The sequence below is a fragment of the Pristis pectinata genome, chromosome 2 (genome assembly GCF_009764475.1).
Source record: "Pristis pectinata isolate sPriPec2 chromosome 2, sPriPec2.1.pri, whole genome shotgun sequence".
NCBI lineage: Eukaryota > Metazoa > Chordata > Chondrichthyes > Rhinopristiformes > Pristidae > Pristis > Pristis pectinata.
Window position 1 is genome coordinate 131,071,579 of NC_067406.1, and position 22,425 is coordinate 131,094,003.

General features: G+C 44.2%; 1 protein-coding gene across 4 annotated transcripts in view; it reads left to right on the top strand.

Annotated features, from left to right (window-relative positions):
• hopx (HOP homeobox) overlaps positions 1–22,425 on the top strand; it is a 32,149-nt gene that overhangs the window by 8,155 nt on the left and 1,569 nt on the right. Inside the window, exons 1-2 of one of the 4 annotated variants that reach the window (XM_052043297.1) lie at positions 9,896–9,997; positions 20,573–20,755. In XM_052043297.1, the coding sequence (XP_051899257.1) occupies positions 20,597–20,755 (159 nt within the window). In that variant the 5' untranslated portion in view covers positions 9,896–9,997; positions 20,573–20,596. Of the gene's footprint in view, positions 1–9,895; positions 9,998–20,062; positions 20,223–20,315; positions 20,426–20,572; positions 20,756–22,425 lie in introns of those variants that run through there. The other 3 variants (XM_052043280.1, XM_052043289.1, XM_052043272.1) reach the window with 3 other exon arrangements.

Genomic DNA, 22,425 nt, shown 5'->3' on the forward strand with positions numbered 1-22,425 from the left:
GCTGCAAGTGCAGCAATAATTTCATAACAGTGAAGCAAAAGGTTCCAGACATCTGAGACAAAAAAAATCAGGAATTTCCTCTGAGAAAATGCAACCCTTAAATATGCATAATAAAAACAGCATGGCTCAGAAATTCCTGGATTGGAGTTTGTGTCCACAATGAAAGCTACTTGAGATTGTTCCCAAGGCATCCATTAGCAGAATAAATTATTAGTCCAAACAGTGAACTGCTGAAAATATGAACAAGCTGGAAAATTCATCCAAAGGGGGTCAAAATCAAAATTTTGTAGACCTGCCAAAAGATACCTTAAGATATAAATTTTGCAACGTCAGCGGTCGCATCCACTTTTAAAATTATCAATATCATCTAAAAACAAAAAATCCCTTTGTGTTACTTAACATATTCTCTGTTGGCTAATATGACTGGTTATATACATCTGCGGTTGAAATTCTAACGGGACAGATTTTTCATTGCCCTGAAATCGCTGGCTGCCTTCCCCTGGTGCACGTTATTTGTTCTGGCTTGGCCCATGGGCAGTTCTCCTCTGGGTTCCTGGCGCCCACCACTTTGATGACCCTGTGTAGCACAAGGACCATCTCAGCATAGCTGCACTCACAGAAGAGCTTTGACCCAGCCAGTGAAGCCTCAGCCTCATGCAGAGACAAGAAATATCATTGTGATCAGGGCCAATGATTGTTTGTGAACTTCTTTCACATTCACAAACATTCAATAATAAAAGTAAAAACATTCATAAAATAATTAAAATTCCCTTTATATTTAATAAGTTAATAATCATAACCACACACTAAAAATATAGTCATTAAAGTTAATTTAAATAAATAAAAGCACACTTCTCCCCCAGGACCCAATGACTCCCATTCAATTGTATTGTTTAATAAAGTGGGCAGCACAGTGGCCAGCTAACAGAGCCACTGCCTCACAGCACCAGAGACCCAGGTTCAATCCCGACCTCAGGAACCGTTTGTGCAGAGTTTGCATGTTCTCCCTGTGATTGTGTGGGTGATCCAGTTTCCTCCGACATCCCAAAGGGGGTTGGTAGGTTACTTGGCCACCTTTAAATTCCCGAGTGTGTAGGTGAGTGGTGGAATCTGGGTGTAGAGTTGACGAGAATGTGGGGATTATAGATAATGGAATAATGTAGGATTAGTGTAAATAGGTGATTGATGTTTGGTGTGGACACGGTGGGCTGAAGGTTCAGTTTCCTTGCTTTATCTCTCTATGCCTCTAGCTTGACACAGGCTCAGTGGGCAGCCTGAGAGCTGGTAAATCTGTGGAAGATGGACTACACTGTTGGATTCCTTGCAGAGCAGAACAGGAGTAGATAACAACAGGGCAAAAGGTGGGTTGCTAGTTTAGACCAACACGTGCTGGAAACAGTGTCTTCTGGGAGGATAAATTGTTAAGTCCCAATATCAGGGCAGATGTCTCATTGTTTATGCCACTACTTTCACTGTTATTACCACTCAAACATAGTTGTTAGTGTCGCGCATTTTTGTTTCAGTTGTTTGTTTCCTTTCACTTATCAGGTTTTAGGTGAGGTTTTCCATGTATTGTTAGTTTAGTGGGTTCTGGATCATCTTAATAAAGAGGGTATTTATTGACAGCACTGAATCTTCAATTGAGTTGGAAGTGTAAGTAGGATGTATGACTCAAAGCCAACAGTCAATTGCATGGCAAACAAAGTTAATTTGCTCAGAAAACAGAGCTCTCGGAAACACAAATTGCACCAACTCCTCTCAGTAAAGACAGGGCAAATACTCCAGGAAAATGTAATGAGTGGACGACAGGTACATACAAGTTATGTGCATAAAATCAACTCAGACACTTACAGTAATGTGGTCTCTGAGCTTGATTGGCGGGGGAATTACCCTGTTGTCTCCACTCTGATTGGCTACAGTATTGTTACTATATGCGGGCTTTAGCAAAAGTATTCTCAGCATTTAGCAGATCGTGAAGATTACAACAATTGCAAATCACCCATGAGGTCAATATCTGTTCTAATATGCTCTCAATCTGTGACTTCAGCCAAAATAAATTGGAAACTCTAGGCCTTCAGAGAGAGGCAAGAGTAAGAGCTGCAAAGAGTAATCCCAGGAACAATGTCTCTGTACAATAAACATGCTGCCCTGCTTTGTATCAGATACAGGATGAGCAGTCCACAGATATGACTTCAAGGTCTTAAACTGAAATGGAGAATCTGCTTAACAATTTACACCAACAGATCTGTCTAAGATAGTGTTTAGTATCATATTACCTGCAAAAGAAAAAACAAAAGTGAAAGCTTTCACAGTTCCAGCCCATGTTCTGACAAATACACTTATACAGTATCGTAGAAACATGGGCAGACAGTGTAAAATGGACGAGAAAATGCCAGCTTGTCAAAATCAATACAATGGTGCAGATAATAGAACTACAGCCTCCCAGCTCAAGTGGCCTGGGTTCAATCCTGACCTCTAGTGCTGTCTGTGTGGAGTTTGCACATTTTCACTGTGACCATCTGGGTGTCCTCGGGATACTCTGGTTTCCTCACACATCCCAAAGATGTGCATATTGGTAGGTTAATTGCCCACTGTACATTGCCCCAAGTGTGGAGGTGAGTGCCAGAATCTGGGGTCAGTTGAGAGATAGGAGGAAAATAAGTTAGATTGATCTAGGATTAGGGTAAATGGATATTTAATGATTGGCATGGACTCAGTCTAAATCTCTTTTAAATGTTGTAATTGTACCCCTCCCTACCACTTCCTCTTGCAACTCGTTCCATACTTCTGCCACCCTCTGTGTGGAAAAACTTGCCCCTCAGGTCTCCTTTAAATCTTTTCCCTCTCACCTTAAACCAATGCACTCTAGTTTTAGACTCCCCTGCACTGAGAAAAAGACCGTGACCATTTACCCTACCTATGCCCTTCATGTCTTTATAAACCTCTAAGGTCACACCTCAGCCTCCTTTGCTCCAGGATAAACAGTCCCAGCCTATTCAGTCTCTTATAATTTAAGCCAGCCAGTCCTGGCAGGAGTATTTGAACTACAAGGATTAGGAAAAGTCAACACTATGATGCTGGAGGAACTCAGCAGGTCAGGCAGCATCCATGGAGAAAAACAGGGGGTCTACGTTTCGGGTCAGGACCCTTCTTCAGGACTGAAGATAGGAAGAGGGGAAGCCCACTATATAGGAGGGAAAAGCAGAGCAGTGATGGGTAGACAAAAGAGGGGAGGTGGAGTGGGGGACAAGGTGGTGATAGGTAAGAGATAGTGACAGAGAGATGTGGGGGAGGAGGGGAGAGAAGATCCACCAAGGGATGGGTCAAAGGTAAGGAGGGAAGAAGGGTAGAAAAAAGAGAGAGACATTAGGAAAGGGAAGAAACGAAGAGGCGTGGTTGGGGGGGGGAATGTGTGTGAGGGGTTTACTTAGAGTAGGAGAATTCAATGTTCGTGCCATTAGGCTGCAAAATTCCAAGGTGAAAATGAGGTGCTGTTCCTCTAATTTGCGCTGGACTTCTCCTGGCAGTGGAGGATGCACAAGGACTGACATATAAGTGATGGAGTGGGAGGAGTTGTTGAAGTGACTGGCAATGGGGAGATGCAGATCTTGGTTACGGATGGTTCTCCTCCACTGCCAGGAGAATTCTAAGCGCAAACTGGAGGATCAGCACCTCATTTTCCGTCTTGGAACCTTGCAGCCTAAGGGCCATGAACATTGATTTCCTCCTGCTGTAAGTAATCCCTTCAACACCCCCCCCCCTTCTTTTCTTCCCTCTCCTAGCCTCTTTCTCTTTTTTGTACACCTCTTTTTCCCTCCTTACCTTTGCCCCATCCCCCAGTGGATCTGTTCTCCCCTCCTCCCCTGCACCTGCCTGTCACTATCTCTTACCTGCATCTACCTATCACCACCCTGTGCCCACCCCGCCTCCCCTCTTTTGTCCACCCATCACTGCTCTGCTTTTCCCTCCTATATATTGGGCTTCCCTTTTTCCTATCTTCAGTCTGAAGAAGTGTCCTGACCCGAAATGTTGACCGTCTGCTTTCCTCCATGGATGCTGCCTGGCCTGCTGGGTTCATCCAGCATCATAGCATTTTTCATCTAATTTCCAGCATCTGCAGTCCTTTGTCTGTCTTTCTTTAGGAAAAGTCAAGGTCTCATTGAAATTATAAACAAGATTAGATATGAAGAGGTTTTTCTTTTTTCTGCTTATCAACATGGGTGTCGACTTCTGGAATGTTAATGGTTCATGAACGAATGCAGACTCAGAATGTAGCTGAGTGAGTTGGTTTGCTGTATTTAATATCACTGTGTGTAAATAAAAATAGTGAGATTGCATGTTCTGATTTACTTTCTTGAATTAGCCAAGGATGTTTTTAAATTTGTGTTTTTGTCTCTCCTACCAGGTTGTGTGTCTGCTGTAGAAAGTGTCATGTTTAATTGTATTGTGAATCTTTAAGATGGGCCCAAAGAACCAGCCAGACTTTTCCCACCCCTTTTTTTGAGAGTTTGTCAAATGTTTGCTTAAAACTTTTTTTTAAAGAGCACTTACCACTATTTATCCCTCAATCAACATTAGGTTTGCCCCAGTGAATATTGGGAGATAAGAATAGAAGCTGATTAAAATCTGACCCCACAAAGAAAGACAAGTTTCTGTCCCTAAACAGGTACCTCAATCACACAAGCTCACTTGATTCCTGAAGAGCTATTGTAAACTCAGTGTACAGTCAACATTGAGCTAAATTTGATGTTCAATCAACCTCCAACCTAGAGATCACATGAATTGGGGCTAAAGTCTGGAATGGCCACAACCCGATTTTTATTCCATGACTTTGCAACTCCATTGAAGTATGTAAAGCAGACAAGTTCTGCTTTATAGAAGCAGAGCCCTTTGGGTTTGTGGTGTGATATCAGAGGCCTGATGTTGAAAACACTACATTTCTGCTAGTCTATCTCTGACTTGATCCCAAACACGCAACAGCTGCAGCCAATGCCTTGCTAGCAGTGCTGTGAATAGTCAAATATTTCAACAAGAGTGAATAACATCAGTTTAATGAGGACAGGACATCTGACTCAGGAACTAAATCTGAGCACATTTGGCTGTGAAAACTACAAGGATTGGAGAGCCCAGCCTGTGAGGATAGCATTGACGGATTTTATGTGGCTGCATATTCTGCCTCTAAAAGTACACATTAAAATAAGGCTCCGTCTTGTCTGTTCAGGAGAGGTTTTCCAACCCTCCAGGGTTGTCCTGGGGACTCCAAGATTTAATGTTACTTTGGACACTACAAACAGCAAAGCAGGCCATTATAAGAAGCGAGTTAAAAAAAATTCTGTCAGCACTTAGTAACAGGGGTGTGTGCTTGGGTAGGGGTAGACAAGTAGGGGCACAAACCTAATCAGCAGTCTGCTGAGGTTATGCATCCATGCGTGCATACACTTGCCCAATAACATTAAGGGTGTGCCCCTGCAAAAACCAGCATACTTAAGTCCTGCGGAGGTCCTTGCCTAATTGTTAAAATATTGGATGAAAAGAGTCAGAGGGTGACTAGGCAGATGACAAAGGCCTGAGTGGTACCTTCAGATACACATTTGTAGTCTATGTTCCTGGTCATACCACGATCCTATTGGACAGTAGTGTCACGTGGTGAAACAATGTGTCTCTGACTGGAACACTTAGCCTGTAGCAGGGACTTAAAGCCTCAATTCATAAATTGGTTAAGTGTTTGCTTGCAAATCAACCTCTGCCTCGTTTGATGATGTACACCATACCTTAATGCATTTGTGAAGACATTGCAATCAAGTTGGTATTGGTATTGGTTTATTATTGTCACTTGTACCGAGGTACAGTGAAAAGTTTGTCTTACAAACCGATCGTACAGCTCAATTCATTACACAGTGCAGTTACATTGAGTTAGTACAGAGTGCATTGATGTAGTACGGGTAGAAACAGGAAGTCTGGTCCCGAAAGATCTCATGGTCCCTTATTCAAAGAGAGGCTGGGAAATCTCCCGATGTATATTTTTAGCTTCTGCAACCTTCCACCAAAGTTGCAGTGGAAATTTGGCAGAATCCCCAGGGAAAGCTTTACCCCACGTGTAATTCTTATTCCAAAGCCTCAAAAATCTGTTTTAACGTTGTTTCCAAGAGACTGTGGAAGTGGTAGGGGCTGGGGGTTGAGGGCGCACTACTCAGTTAAAGAATTTAGAAAATGATCATTGCTGTTTCTAGAAGATGCAACTATATAAAGTCAAACAGGGTCTTTACAGAATTTGCAAGTATAAACAAAACAATATAGATTGCCTCTGTCTCCTTCAATAAAGGTTTCTCTCTGAGGCAAAAAAATCAGCACATGAGCAAGTTAAACATTACAAAGATATTTCTTAATTGTGTTTTGGTTTGGCATAATTTGGAACAAACTAAAATACTTAGGCTCCGATCAAACAGCATTTCGATTGAGAACATTAAGTATGATAATTATACCAACTTATAAATTGAAGACACAATGGGTGGGTCTGGCACCTGACAGCCTTCTGCGGCTTGTTATTGGCACAGTCTATGTAACTTGTCTTGCTGTCAACCATCAAAGATTCCTGCAATTCCTCTCAAGTAGGAGCTTACTTGGCCCAGGCCCAAGAACTGATCCATGCTTTCAACAATCCACTTAGCACAACTGCTTTACCTGGCCTAGAAATTGGAGCAGGAGTCATTTCTACTGGTTTCTCACATTTCCTTACAACACAGATGATGACGACATGGCCTATCAAGTCAATGCTGGCTTTCAGAGTGGAATTGATGGGCACATGAGAAAGAGAGAGAGTAGATGAGGAATCCTATTACCTCATATTCTCTCTCAGGTATTTCACTGTGTGTTTCGATGTACATGTGACTTATAAATTATCATGTGCCCATCAACTCCACCCTGATTCTCATCCCATCCACCTACACTGGGGGCAATTTACAGCAGCCAATAGATTTTACAAACCAGCTGGCCTTTGGGATGCAAGAAGAAACTGAGGCACCTGAGGGAAGCCTATAGGGTCACAGGGAGAACGTGCAAACTCCACACAGACAGCCCTGGAGGTTGGGTTCAAACTGGGTCACTGGTGATGTGAAGCAACCACTGTGCAGCCCTTTCCTGCCCTGCATGTGATGTGGCCAAATTTGCAATCACATACATGAGTAGGCAATGAATACACAGAGGATGGAGGGATATGGACCTTGTGTAGGCAGAAGGGATTAGTTTAGTTAGGCCTTTAATTTCTAGTTTAATCAGTTCAGCCCAACAAAGGCCTGTTCCTGTGCTGTTCTATAACTTAGCTCATTCTGCAATTTTCATCTCTAGATCCTTACAGAGCTTATATGCAGATATATATATTCCGGGTCCCTGATATAAACTTCTAGGTTCTGGTAAAGAAGTAATGGGCAACAGAATGATCAGCTGCAGTTTACATGGCATTCATTAGCACTGTCACCAGCAGGACCAACAGTAATATCCATCCTGAGTTGTTCTTGAACTGAATGACGTGCAAGCCACTTTAGAGTCGACCATATTACTGTAGGGTTGGAGTTACAATTAAACTGGAACAGGCAAAATCTCCTTCCCTGAAATAAAGTAGCAAAGCTGTGTTGCCTAAAGGTTGGCCTTCACCATTTTTGGTGTGCTAAACCTACACTGCTTATTGTGCCAAGACAAAATTGTAATGCCCTGCCAAACATCGTGCAATTGGCCAAATACATTTGAAATAGTGCTAAAGGTGGTTTACACCCACCATCTAGCACTGAATCAAACCTGGCACAGTTCCCCTGCGTGAAAAGCTCCCTATTACCACATCCTTGCTAGGTTGATCCCAAAAGGGCCTCTCCCCATTGCAGAAAAGGCTGCCTTGAAGATGGAGGGAAAATTGTGTGTGTGTGTGTGGGGGGGGGGGGGGGGGGGGGGTGGAGCGGCAATCTTCTATGTGTGGGTGACATCTACCCTGAGTGAGTCCTGTACCATGCCACAGTGAGGTGATCAATGAGGCCAGGGTCACAGTCTGTAGAGCTTCCAGGGGGAGGCTGCTATCAGTGATAGAACAGTCTGTGAAGTTTCAAATACACAGAGCAGTGAGCACTGAGGCTGGCAAATGTGAGTAAGAGTCAGAGAGCACAGAAACAGGCCCTTCAGCCCTTCATGTGCATGCCAACCATTTTGCCCATCTCCACTCATCCATTTGCCCACATTAGGTCCATTTCCTTCTGTGTCTTGCCCATTTAAGTGCCTGCCTAAATGCCTCTTAAACATAATGATTGTATCTGATCCCATCTCCTCTGACAACACATTCCAGATATCGACCACTGTGTAAAAACTTTCACTCAGATCCCCTTTAAAGCTCCTTCCTCTCACCTTAATCCAAAGCCTTTTTGGTTTTGATACCCCTAAAATGGGAAAATAATTTCTGACTATCTATCCTATCTAAGCCTCTTGTAACTTTATATACCTCCATCAGATCTCTCCTCAGCCTCCTTTGCTCCAGGGAAAACAAGCCCAGCCTATCTGATCTCTCTTCATAATTAAAGTCCTCCAATCCAGGCAACATACTTGTGAATCTTCTCCACACCCTCTCCAGAATGGGATCCTTTACTTGATTGTGATTGTTACATAGAACAGTATAGCATCAGGCCTCAGTCCATGATATCTGTGCTAACCATGATGTTAATTTAAACTCCACATCTGCCTGCACATGGTCTATAGCCCTCAAATCCCTGCCTGTTCATGGGCCTGTCTAAATGCCTCTTAAATGTTGCTAGTGTATCTGCTTCCACCACCTCCCCTGGCAGCACATTCCAGCAACCTGCCGTACTCTATAAAAATTTTGCCATGTAAGTCTCCTTCAAATCACCTTGAAACATTGCCCTCTAGTATTTGAGATTTCCATTCTGGGAAAAAGACTATGCCTCTCAATTTTATACACTTCTATCAGGTCACTCCTCAGCCTCCAATGAGAACACAATCCAAGTTTGTCCAACCTCTCCTTATTGTTCCGTTCTTTTGTGAGTATTTACCAAAAGGTAGGAGGTTGCACCTTAAAGGCTCCAATTTCTGTTGGTAAGAAAGGACATATGTAGTATGTGACTCATTAGGTGCATGACTAATGTTGGAGAAAAATCAGACACAGTAAGGTTAATTTTATGTGGAAGTACCCAAAATAATCACTTCTATGAGTGTATTACCAGTGCAAAATAGGTGCAATGGATTAAATCTCTATTGACATGTTGTTCTAAGGAATTCTGAAGTATGGGACATCAGGGGGTGAAAATAGGCTTCCCTGGACCAGATGTAATCGTCCCAATAAGCTTGGGCTTGTTTATTGTTATGGTGGAGGTGGAGACACAGACCACCCACCTGCCTACCCCATCGGTGGAAGAGTTTGTGGTTCTCACTGGCCTCAGCCACCTCAGAAACCTCAAAACTGGAGTAGAAGTCAGTGTCCTCCATCCTGAGGGGCTGTCTGCCTCAGAATAATTCCAAAGTTATTACTTTCGGATGTCATGAGCTCACGAGGTACAAATTTATCTTTAGTTCCAAAGCAGTTGTACATGCTCCATTGATTCTTGTAGCCATGAGAAAAACTGGTGTTTCAATAGGGCTGTAAACACTAAAGTCACAACTGCCAGTTGCCTGGTTCAACTAGTTCACCAGTCTGCCAGTATGATAATGCCCATCACTTAGATACTAGAGCGGCCACACCACGCTGTATCAGATTACCACCCTGCCCCTGCTGCTGAGAGCTGTACCAAGATCTCTTACATTGATAGGTGTCCAAGATTGTTTCTATTTGTGATATGTTCCACACCCACCCTGTACGGCCGGTTTTTCCACAAGGCAACCTATGTAAATTTTCAGTGTTTGCATTTCCTTGTTTTCAGCAGTAGGTCATCCTAAAGCGAAAAGCCAGAAACAAACCAGCTGGGTATAATTTGGAACAACACATTTTTTCAGACATTAGCTAGCAGTCGTAAGTACTTTGATTTTCATAAATATTCATTGTTTCTTGTAACTACATTCAGGAAAAGCATATTATCTGGTATTGCTGAAGAACCTTCTTTGAATGCCAGAAAGTTTTTGCAAAGGTTGGTCTATTACATTCCTCAGGCAGTCCCCTGTGATCAAGGCTGACTTGACCCCACTCCAATTTAGTGGGTTCTGAGGTGACTGCTGAGCCCAATGTGGGAACTGCAGATCCTTCCACAGTAGGGAAGGTGGTGCTGTTTGGGACGGGTGAGTGAGTAGCTTGTGAGGTAGTGCTGTTCCTTTTGCTATTTATGCAGAGTATCACCATGACTCCAATGCATGGTCTTGAGCTTCTCAATACCATACTGAATGCTCCTTCTCTACTTTGAGTGATTATGAGCCAGATATTCCCAGGAGTCAGAGTGCATGTGGCATTTTATCCAAGTAGGGTTGTAGTACATCCTTGAATCTTCTCTTCTGTCTACCTGGTAATAACATACCATGACAGAGCTTGGAAAAAAAACTCTTATGTCCAGCATATGAACAATATGGCTTTCCCAGTGGAATCAGCTGGGTATGCCACTGGCAGTTCAGATGAACTGAAGTCCTTCGGAGAGTGACCAAGGTAAGCATAATTGATGATTCTGTTTTATATGTTTCTACATCAAATCAGCTACTCATTCTTGATATGGAGATGCTTTGAAATAATGCATCCTGACATCTGGAAAGATCTGGGATCTCTGTCAGTGAGAAGTCCATAATGGGGCCAGTATTTCCTTACCTATGTGCTACTGTTTGGCAACCCCTCATTTTCTTACACGAATGAGGAAATTCTGGACTTTCTGGTCACTTTGCCTTGACCTGACAGCTTTCAACATTGGGATTCTCATGGAGACTGGGGCAGCGTACAAAGCTTATGAGAATTTACCAGTTCTCTGTGAGCCAACTGGGTAAGTTCAGGAGATGGCTGAGATGCCAGCAGGATCCTGATGCAGGGTCTCAACCCAAAACATTGACAATTCCTTAACTGCCCCACCCCCCTGATGCTGCTCGAGCTGCCAGCAAGATCTGATCTACAACGTTTGTGAAAGGTTTCACAGTCAACTATTCAAGTGGCATGACTTCTCCAGCTCTCAAAACTGTTTCATGGGAAGGGCTTGTTCTGCATCACCCTCCCCTAAATGCTCCACCACCATCACATGATAGCATTTATGTGCCTCAGCTTCTGCTCTCAGACAAGGTTTCATCTTGACAATCAGCTGGCACACTGCAGGAGGCTGCCATCAACAGATCTGCAAAGGGTTCATTTGGACTTGTTCTTTAGATCATTCTAGAGGGTGGTGCATATATGGAATGAGCTGCCAGAGAAAGTGATTGAGGCAGGTACAATCATGATGGAAGGCCATCATGAGAGTGAAAAGGCAATTCCGAGTGAAGCTAGAGACACAGATGCACGACAGCTGTGGCAAGGTTTGCATACCATTACTTCCTGCAAGGCAACACCCAAGAGCATAAACGGCAGTGATGCTTCACTCCGATGAGCTCAACACCTTTTATGCACACTTTGAAAGGGAGAGTAACTCTACACCTGTGCAAATCCCCACAGCATCTGGCAACCTTGTGATCTGTTTCAGAGGTGGACATCAGAACATCCTTCAAGAGGGTGAACCCTCGCAAGGCGTCAGACCCTGAAGGTGTACCTGGCAGGGTACTGAAAATCTGTGCCAACCAACTGGCTGGAGTGTTCAAGGACATCTTCAACCTCTCACTACTGCAGATGGAGGTTCCCACCTGCTTCAAAAGGGCATCAATTATACCAGTGCCCAAGAGCAGGGTGAGCTGTCTCTGACTATTGCCCAGTAGCGCACACATCTACTGTGATGAAGTTCTTTGAGAGGTTGTTCACAGCTAGAATTAACTCCTGCCTAAGCAAGGACCTGGACCCACTGCAATTTGCCACAACAGGTCTGCAGCAGACAATCTCATTGGCTGTCCACTTGGTTTTGGAGCACCTAGACAATAGCAAAACATGTCAGGCTGCTGTTTATCGATTACAGCTTGGCATTCAACACCATCATCCCCTCAGTACTAATCGACAAGCTTCAAAACCTGGGCCTCCGTATCTCCCTCTGCAACTGGATCCTTGACTTCCTTATCAGGGGACCACAGTCAGTGCAGATCAGTTATAACATCTCCTTCTTGCTGACAATCAACACAGGCGTGCCTCAAGGATGTGTGCTTAACCCACTGCTCTACTGTCTCTACACTCGTGACTGTGTGGCTAGGCACAGCTCAAATGCCATCCATAAATTCACCAATGACACCATTGTTATTGGCAGAGTCTCAGATGGCAACAAGGTGTACAGGAGTGAGATAGATCATCTTGTTTTGTGGTGTTGCAGCAACAACAACCTCACACCCAATGTCAGCAAGACCAAGGAATTGATTGTGGACTTCAGGAAGGGGAAGTCTGGAGAACACACACCAGTCCTCATTGAGGGGACAGCAGTGGAAAGGGTGAGCAGCTTCAAGTTCCTGAGTATCTGCATCTCAGAAGATCTATCCTGAGCCTATCATACTGATGCAATCAGGAAGAAGGCATACCAGCAGCTCTACTTCATTAGGAGTTTTTTTTTGAGGAGATTTGGTATGTCAGCAAAGACTCTTGCAAATTTCTATAGATGTACAGTGGAGAGCATTCTGACTGGTTGCATCACCACCTGGTATGGAGGCTCAAATGTGCAGGATTGAAAGAGGCTGTAGAGTGTTGTAGACTCAGCCAGCTCCATCACGGGCACAGCCCTCCCCACCATTGAGGACATCTTCAAGATGTAGTGCCTCGGGAAGGCAGCATCCATCATTAAGGACCCTCACCACCCAGGATATGCCCTCTTCTCGTTACTGCCATCAAGGAGGTGGTACAGGAGCCTGAAGACCCACACTTAGGATTTCAGGAACAGCTTCTTCCCCTCCACCAGATTTCTGAAGAGTCCATGTACCCGTGAACTCTACCTCATTATTCTTCTTTTCCACTTACTTATCATAACTTAGTAGTTTTTATGTCTTACGCTGTACTGCTGCAGCAAAACAAATTTCACTGCATATGTCAGTGATAATAAATCTGACTCTGAATAACATTTAAAAGATATTTGGATAAGTACATGGATAGGACAAGAGGGATATGGGCCAAACAGGCAAATGGGAGTAGCTGGGTAGGCACCATGGTTGGCATGGACAAGTTGGGCTGAAAGGCCTGCTTCCATGCTGTATGACTATCAGAAGAGTTAAAATGCCCTGCAGTTCACAGTTGTCAATTTTACCTCACAAACCTGAGCGCCTGCCCCATATCATTACCCGGTCCATCTATGGCAGAGTCTGCAATTCCCATGGGGCCTCACCACAGAACTGAAGTGGAAGTCATTTTCAATCCCAAGGGACAGCCTAAGAAGAATTTCACACAGACTTTTTGCAGATTCTTTTCAGCCTGCTGATAGCTGTTAACCTTAGAACTAACTGCTCAATTGACCACCTTCACTGAAAAGTTCAAAGAAAGGTGTCCAGTGGTAAAATAACCGAGTCAGAGCCCATCATGAGACACAGCACAGGCCTTGCAAGCATTCACCCAAATTCAAGCCATTGGGGTGGCAGCAAGAGAAAGTGTAGCCCTATTGTGACTGGGTTTTTCCAAGATGCATCCCAGCATTATGGGTGGTCAGGTACTAACACATCTTGAAGAGGACCAATACAATTTCCTGGTCTCAGTTATCAAGAGGAAACATTGAGTGTTTGACAGACTGATTTAACATATTGGGAGAAAGAATGCAGAGAACTTTTCTTCAGTCCATTACACAATGTTCAGAAAGTCACTTGCAGAGCCACAACTTTATTGTGATTGTACAATTTGGGAAAATACTTGTTTCCCTATTTGAAAGAGTGGGAAGTTATACCAGATTCCTACCTACAAGTGGCTTAAGAATTGTCTGCCTGAAGCAGGTTGGAGCTTTACTTATATCTTAAGCATGCTGCACACCTTAGAACAGAACAGCTCAGGAACAGGCCATTTGGGCCCACAGTGTCGTGCTGAACCAATATTAGTAATAAAATGCCCAACTAAACTAATCCTTTCTGCCTACACATCTCCTACCGCTTTCCCCTCATTCATGTGCCTATCTAAGAGCTGCTTGAACACCCCCATTATATTTGCCTCCACCACCACCCCAGGCAGCACATTCTAAGCAACTACCACTAAAAAAAACTTGCCCCACACATCTCCTTTGAACTTTCCCCCTCTGACCTTAAATGCATGCCCTCTGGTATTAGATATTTCAACCCTGGGAAAAAGCTCCTCTATGCCTCTCAATCTTATAAACCTCTATCAGACCTCCCCTCAGCTGCTACAGAGGAAACACCCAAGTTTGTATACCTATCCTCACAGCACATGCCCACTCATCTAGGCAGCATCTTGGTAAACCTCTTCTGCACCCTCTCCAAAGCCTCAACATCCTTCCTGTAATGGGGCAACCAGAACTGAATGCAATACTCCAGATTCAGCCTAACTAGAGATTTATAAGCTGAAGCATAACTTCCTGACTCTTGAACTCAATGCCTCAACTAATGAAGGCAAGCACGCCATATGCCTTCTTTACCACCCTATCAACCTGTGCGGCCACTTTCAGGGAGCTGTGAACTTGGACACCAAGATCCCTCTGCTCATCAACACTGTTAAGGGTCTTACCATTAACAATGTACTGTCTTTTCACACTGGATCTCCTAGGGCGTAACACTTCATATTTGACCAGGTTGAACGCCATCTGCCATTTCTCCACCCATATCTGCAACTGATCTATACCCTACTGCATCCTTTGCCAGTCTTCAATGCTATCCACAACACTGATCTTTGTATCATCTGCAAACTTACTAACCCATCCATATACATTTTCATCCAGGTCACTAATATACATCAAACAGCAGAGGTCCCAGTATGGATCCCTGAGGAACACTTGTCACAGACCTCCAGTTAGAATAAGTCCCATCCACCACTACCCTCTATCTTCTACAGGCAAGCTAGTTCAGAATCCAAATGACCAATTCACCATGGATCCCATGAATCTTGATCTTCTGGGCTAGCCTCCCATGAGGGATCTTGGGAAACACCTTATTAAAAAACCACGTAGACCACATCCACAGCTCTACCTTCATCAATCACCCTCATTGCATCACAAAACTCAGGTTGGTAATGCACGACTTGCCCTGCACAAAGCTATGCTGACTGCCCTTAATTAGGCTATGGTTTTCCAAATGCTCATAAATCGTCTCCAAGAATCCTCCCTACCACTGACATGAGACTCACCCATCTATAGTTACCAGGATTATCCCTGTTTCCCTTCTTGAATAACAGAATAACATTAGCTACTCACCAGTCCTCCAGGATCTCACCTGTGGCAAGGGGACAGGAAGATATTGGTCAAGGCATCAGCAAGCTCATTTCTTGCCTCTCAATAACCTGGGGTATACCCTATTGGGCCCTGGGGACTTATCCATTTTAGTGCTCTTTGAGACCCAACACTACCTCCTCCTTTATCTCAAAATGCCCGAGCATATTAGCATGCTCCACACTGATCTCTATGCTCCACGTCCTTCTCCTTGGTAAATACTGATGCAAAGTACTCATTTAAGGACCTCACCCACATCCTCCACTTCCAAGCACATGTTCCCTCCTTTATCCTTGAGTAGTCCTACCCTCTCCCTAGTTATCCTTTTGCTCTTGATATATGTATAGAACATCTTGGGATTCTCTTTAATTCTACTTGCCAAGGACTTTTCATGGCCCCTCTTGGCTTTCCCAATTCCCTTGAATTCTTTTCTGGCTTCTTTATAATACTCAAGTGCTCTGTTTGATCCTAGCTTCCTAAGCTTTACATACTTTTCCTTTTCCCCTACTAAATTCACCACCTCTCTCATCATCCAAGGTACCCTTATCTTGCCATCCTTATCCTTCCTGGAATATACCAGTCCTGTACTCCGCAGTTGGTCTTTAACCACCCTCCACATGTCAGATGTGGACTTACCCAAAAATAGCTGTTCCCAATTAACTCTCCCTAGTTCCTGCCTAATGCTCTTGTAATTTTTCCTGCTCCAATTTAATAATCACCCACAAGGTCCATACTTATCCTTATCTACAAGTGATCTTAAAACTTGAGTTGTGGTCACTGTTCTCCAACTGAAAGGTCAGTCACCTGACCAGGCTCATTACCCAGCCCCAGTACAGCCCCTCCTCTCATTGGACTATCTAGACATTGATTTAAGAAACCCTCCTGGATGCACCGAACAAATTCTGCCCCATCTAAACCTCTTACACTAAGGAGGTCCCAGTTTGTATTGGGGAAGTTGAAGACCCCACAGCAACAACCTATTAGTTTTACACCTTTCCCTAATCTGCCTGCATATCTGTTTCTCAAGGATCTCTGTAGCTTTTGGGGGGTGGGGTGGAGAGAGGCAGTGGTTGCCCAAGGGCATGGGGTCTGTAGTATAATCCCATTAGAGTGATTGCACTTTTCTTATTTTTGAATTCTATCCATATAGACTCAGTGGACAAGCTCTCCATTATGTCTCTTTTGAGTTCAGCTGTGATATTGCTCTGAATTAGTAGTGCAAATCTCCCCACCCCCCTATCTTTTCAAAAAGATCAAACATTAAGCACCCACTCCTGTCCCTCTCTCAACCAAGTCTCTCTTATGGCCACAACATCATAGTTCCATGTACTGATCCGTGCTCCAAGTTCATCACCCCTACCCATAATACTTCTAGCATTCAAATACACACACTTCAAACTGCCCGTCCCATCACATCTATTACTTTACTCCTGACTCTTTCTACTGGCCCTGACGTTTACCTTCCTCTGAATCCCTCTACTTTCTGGCCTGGTGCTCTGGTTCCCATCCCCTTGCCAACTAGTTTAAATGCTCCTGAGTAGCACTAGCAAACCTCCCGGCCAGGATACTGGCTCCCCTCCAGTTAAGGTGCAAACTTGTCCTTGTACAGGTCACCCCTGCCCCAGAAGAGGTTCCAATGATCCAAGAACCTGAAACCCTGCCCCAGTTTCTCAGCCACTCATTCATCTGTTCCATCATCCTATTCCTGCCCTGACTAGCATGTAGCACCAGGAGTAGCTCAGAGATTGCTACCTTGGAGGTCCTGCTCTTCAGCCTCTTTCCTAACTCCCTATACAGGACCTCTTCCTCTTTCCCCTCCCCCTTTCTTCCCATGTCATTGGTGCCAACATGCATCATGACCTCTGGCTACTCCCCCTTGAGAATATTCTGCAGCCACTCTGAGACATCCTCAACCCTAGCACCTGGGAGGTAACACACCATCCTGGTGTGTCTTTCACAGCCACATAATCTCCTGTTTGTTCCTTTAACTATCAAGTCTCCTATCACTATTGCTCCGCCTGACTTTACCCTTCCCTGCTGAGCCACTGACCTGGCTGCTGCTGTGCCCTGATAGGTCATCCCCCCAGCAGTATCCATAGGGGTATACTTGTTGCTGAGGGATATGGCCACAGGGGAACCCTACACTGACTGCTTATTCCCCTTATTTTTACTGGTGGTCACCCATCTGAAGCTTATACCCTGGGTGTGATCATCTTGGTAAAAGTATCATCTACAAGGTTTTCACTTCCTGGATGGTCCTGAGTACATCCAACTCCATTTCCTTGATCTGGTCAGTCAGGAGCTGCAGTTGGGTGCACTTCCTGCAGATGCAGTCATCAGGGAGACTGCAGGGTTCCCTAACATCCCACATCTTAGAGGAGGAACATTCCACTGTACTAACTACCATCCTGCCTATACCAAATCAAGGACTAAGGATTTACAGAAAACAAAATAAAGACCTTACATGTACCTTCTAACTATTTTTTTTGAAAAGAGCTGCTCACACTCACACACCCCTCACTTAGGTCACTTACTAAGCCTCTTCTCACCAAAGCCTCAGTCCCCACTCTAAAACTGAACCACTCCAACAATGGCTACTCTGCATAACCCTAGCTTCTTTTTATTGTCTGCTGCTAATTAGCCAATTATCACTAACAATATACAAGTGTGCCTCTTTAAGGGTCCTGCTCACTGAAAAAGAACACCAAGCACAGGAACTTACCTCTTTTGAAAACTCCTGCCTCTCATTCCAAGTCTCAGCTTCCCACTCACTGAAAATGAACCTTCTTCCCACTGTTCTAGCATACAGCATAGCCATTCAATATGAGGCTCATTTGACTTGAGTAACATCATGGAAAGGGCATAAGAAAATTATACTGTGTTTCAGTCAAGTTTTGCCTGCATTTCTTTTCTTCTTTTCCACTTCTCCCACAATTATTCTAATTGTTTTCATTGCCATCCTCACTGATATCAGCACCAATGGATTTCCCAATGCAAGGCTCCATTTCCAAAGTACTTTGCAGAAGATCAACAGAATGTCATGCAGGCCCACATCAAAAGAATAATGCATTTATGTCATGCCTTTCAATTCATTCCAGTTATCCAACAGCATTTTACTGGCAGTGAGGTGCATTTGATCTGTAGTCATAGTTGTAATGTAGGAAGTATTGGGAGGTTTATTTGCACACAGGAAGCTCCCACAAATATGATAATGATCGTAAAATATTTTTGTTGATGTTGGCTGAAGGTTAAATATTGGCTCAGACACCAAGAAAAACTCATTCTCTTCAAAATACTGCCATTGAATCTTTTCTGAAAGATTTTTATTTAACTGTCTTATTTGAAAGAAGGCAACTGCAACAGAATGTTACTGGACTATTAAGGTAGACATTTGATCTTATTCCAAGGGTGAGTTTTGAACACACCTTCAGACACATAGACAATTTTTGGCACAAACTAAGCTACAGCTGAAATGTTCTGGACCCACATCCTGGTACCTAGACAGGACAATGTAATCTTCAGCCACGGTGGTCAGTGTTGATGGAGGCATGAATGCCAAGACCGTGAGCCAAAATGGCATTGCCATCATGTGACTCCCAGACTCACCAAAATGTGAACGCCAGATTAACCACAATATTGTATGCATGCACCCCAGTCACATTGGACTCACATTCCCCACTACCATACCAATGGCCAGGCTTGGGACTGGCATTTGAAGTTCCCTTCTGAGACAGTGAACAGTGATGGGGGGGGGGGGGGAGATGTTTATTTGCCTACTGACATAGTAGTTGGAAGAAAGACATTGACTTATTGTGCTCAAGGATGTGCTTGATGCTTAGGGTCAGAGCACTCACTGAAACCTGATGGGAACAAGGCCTGCAAAGGCATTCAGGGACATGCAGTTTGAGCCAGTAAATATTTCCTGTATTCTACTTTGCATCAAGGACAGGTCTATTTCCAATCATTTGATTGTGAAATGCATCTTAACCGGAAAGTGAGGCCAAGCCAATTTTCCAAATATCTTGAAAATCAAAAATGTGCAGATGCTGCAAATCTAACAAAAAGCACAGAGTATGCTGGAAATACTCAGCAGGTCAGGCAGCATCTGTGGAGGGAGAAACAGTTAATGTTTCAGGGTTCTCTTTGTATACGTGTTGCCTGTGTGTTTCCAGCACTTTCTATGTTTAGTTCAAATGTCTTAGTCTGGTGGCAGTGGGTGGTGTGGAGGCAACTAGAGATTGAAGGGGGAGGCATTTAAAGGAGGCAAGTCAGTGGAATGTTCGTTCTGTTGTTCAACAATGGAAGTGAAGCGGTAACACTGGCAACCGTGTCTACACCTCAAACGTGCTTCATTGGTTGTAGAGTGGTTCAGAACGTCCTGAACTGATGAAAGGCCCTATTGAAATACGAGTCTTTATCAGATTACAGTGTCATTGTTTGCCTCCAATGGCAGAATAATGTTCAAATGAACTGACACTTGTTCTGTGTCATCTGTTTTGGGGCCAGACTCAAGTTCTCATAAACATCAACTCTGAAATTCACTACCTCCTCTATTTTCATTCGGTATCTCTCGCTCTCTCTCGGCTTTTGTATCGAAGATCTGCGAGGAAACATACGGTGTGCATGGTAACCAGAGAGATCTGGGAATAACTTCGGGAAACTCGTGGGCTCCAATTCTTGGCTCCTGGCTTGCATCAGTCCTAGCAACCTCCAATGAAGGCGGGCTATTTCGGTCAATATGTGGGCAAGGGTCAGCACTTAGTCTTGTTTCCATGAAGTGTATCAACAGCAGTTGAGGTGACGTATGCTCTCTCTCTCTCATACACGCACAGTGCAGGTTTACAAATCACCAGACTATATTTGAGTAATTGCAGAATTAAACGGCGGATCTTGGTGGCTGTATAATTACAGCATGCCTGTGGCAAATTTTGCCTGGTTAAATTGTGGAGGGGGTGCTTGCAACGTCTTTCGACAGATTCAAGGCAAAGACAATTTTGCCAGTGTGTGATCATCGTTAGCACACAGACTTTATAGTCAGAAGCAGGCGGTGTTTTTTTTTAAAAGGGGTGGCATTGTGTTTCAGAATCATTAAATAAGCCTCATCACACCCTATCTCCTGTCTGTGTGTGTGTGTGTCTCTCCGGTAGGTAACTGCGCCGGAACCCAGCGCGATGCAGAGTGGAGCAGCTGGCAGGTCCGACCCTCTGGCAACTTTGACAGCAGACCAGATTCAGCTGCTGGAAAATAATTTCGCCCAAATGAAACAACCGGACGGCTCGTCGCTGATGCTGATCGCGGCCGAGTGTGGACTCACCGAGGAGCTTACAGCAGTAGGTGAAACACGCACTTGCCGCGGAGCGGCCGCTCCGGAACCCTGTCTACGCTCTTGAATTTCAGGCTGGATGAATGTTTACATTTAACGTCAACAGATTGTGATCCAGTCTTCCATAACTCGACTGCCCCGGCTCCCCATTAAATAGCATCTTGGATTTAGAACGTTCTTCCTTAATCTCCACCCCTATAATCTTCCAAAGACGCCCTTTGCTCCTCTAGTTCTGGTCCCGTTTCTCATTCCCAGTCGCTCTGCCGCTTGGTAACCATGCCCTTATCTGTCAGAACCCCAGGCTCTGGAAATCTCTATCCCTTTTCCTGTGTGTGTTTTTTTTTTAACGTGCTGCTTTCTGTCTCTCTTTGTGGCCTGTTGTCGGTTTTTGGTTTGCAGTTACTCCCGTGAAGTGTCCTGTGATCTTCTGATCTATTGAAGATACTGCGTAAATTTTCTCACTGGACTACATTGAGGGGGTTCAAGTATGTTTTGGGAGCTTTAAGACCAAGATAGTGCCAGTTTCATCCTTTAATGGCAGCGAATCCCCGGTCTTGGCGATATAAAGTTAATTGAGTCTCCCTTTTATGGGATTCCTGGAGTGTTTAGGAATTAGTGTGAAATCTCTCGTAAAACCAAAGAACATTAAAAATGTCTTGTGAGAAATCCCTTCTGAAAAATGATGTGGTAAGTGTGCACAACACCTAGCCGAGACGGGTATGATGAAATTTCCTGGAATATGTTAATTATCTGATTTGCCAACACCCAGGTTTTATTTAACAAGTGCGGAGATGCTAATTGCCCTCAACAGGCTAAATCCCTGGCACGTTCTTTGCCCCTGTGGGTTGGTATTTCTTCAGCTTCCATCTTGCTGAGATTTCACATCTGATGCAGGCTTCCGACCTGAAATGTTGACAATTCCTCCCCCCAGATATACAAGATATCTTTATTAGTCACACGTATTTCACTGTGTGTTTTGATGTACATCTTTTGCGTAGAGTGTTCTGGGGGGCAGCCCGCAAGTGTCACCGGGAATTGAACCCCGGTCGCTGACGCTGTAATAGCGTTACGCTAACTGCTACACTACCGTGCCTGCCCACTGAGTTCCTCCAGCAGGTGGTTTGCTGCTTCAGATTCCAGTATCTGCAGTCTCTTGTGTCTCCAAGATTTCTCACCTGTGGTCCACAAAACTGGAAAACCATTTTAGAACATTATAGCACAGTACAGGCCCTTCGGCCCACAATGTTGTGCCAACATCTTATCTTGCTCTAATATCTATCTAACCCTTCCCTCCCACATAGCCCTCCATTTCTCTATCATTCATGTGTCTATCTAAGAGTCTCTTAAATGTCTCTAATGTATCTGGCCCCACAACCTCTGCCGGCAGTGTGTTCCACACACCCACCACCCTGTGTGAAAACAAAATTTACCTCTGACATCCCCCTTGTATCTTCCTCCAATCACCTTAAAATTATGCCCCCTTGTGTTAACCATTGTTGCCCTGGGGAAAAATCTCTGACTGTCCACTCGATCTATGCCTCTTATCATCTTGTGCACCTCTATCAAATCACCTCTCATCCTCCTCCTCTCCAAAGAGAAAAGCCCTCGCTCACTCAACCTATCCTCATAAGACATGCTCTCCAATCCAGGCAACATCCTGGTAAATCTCCTCTGCAC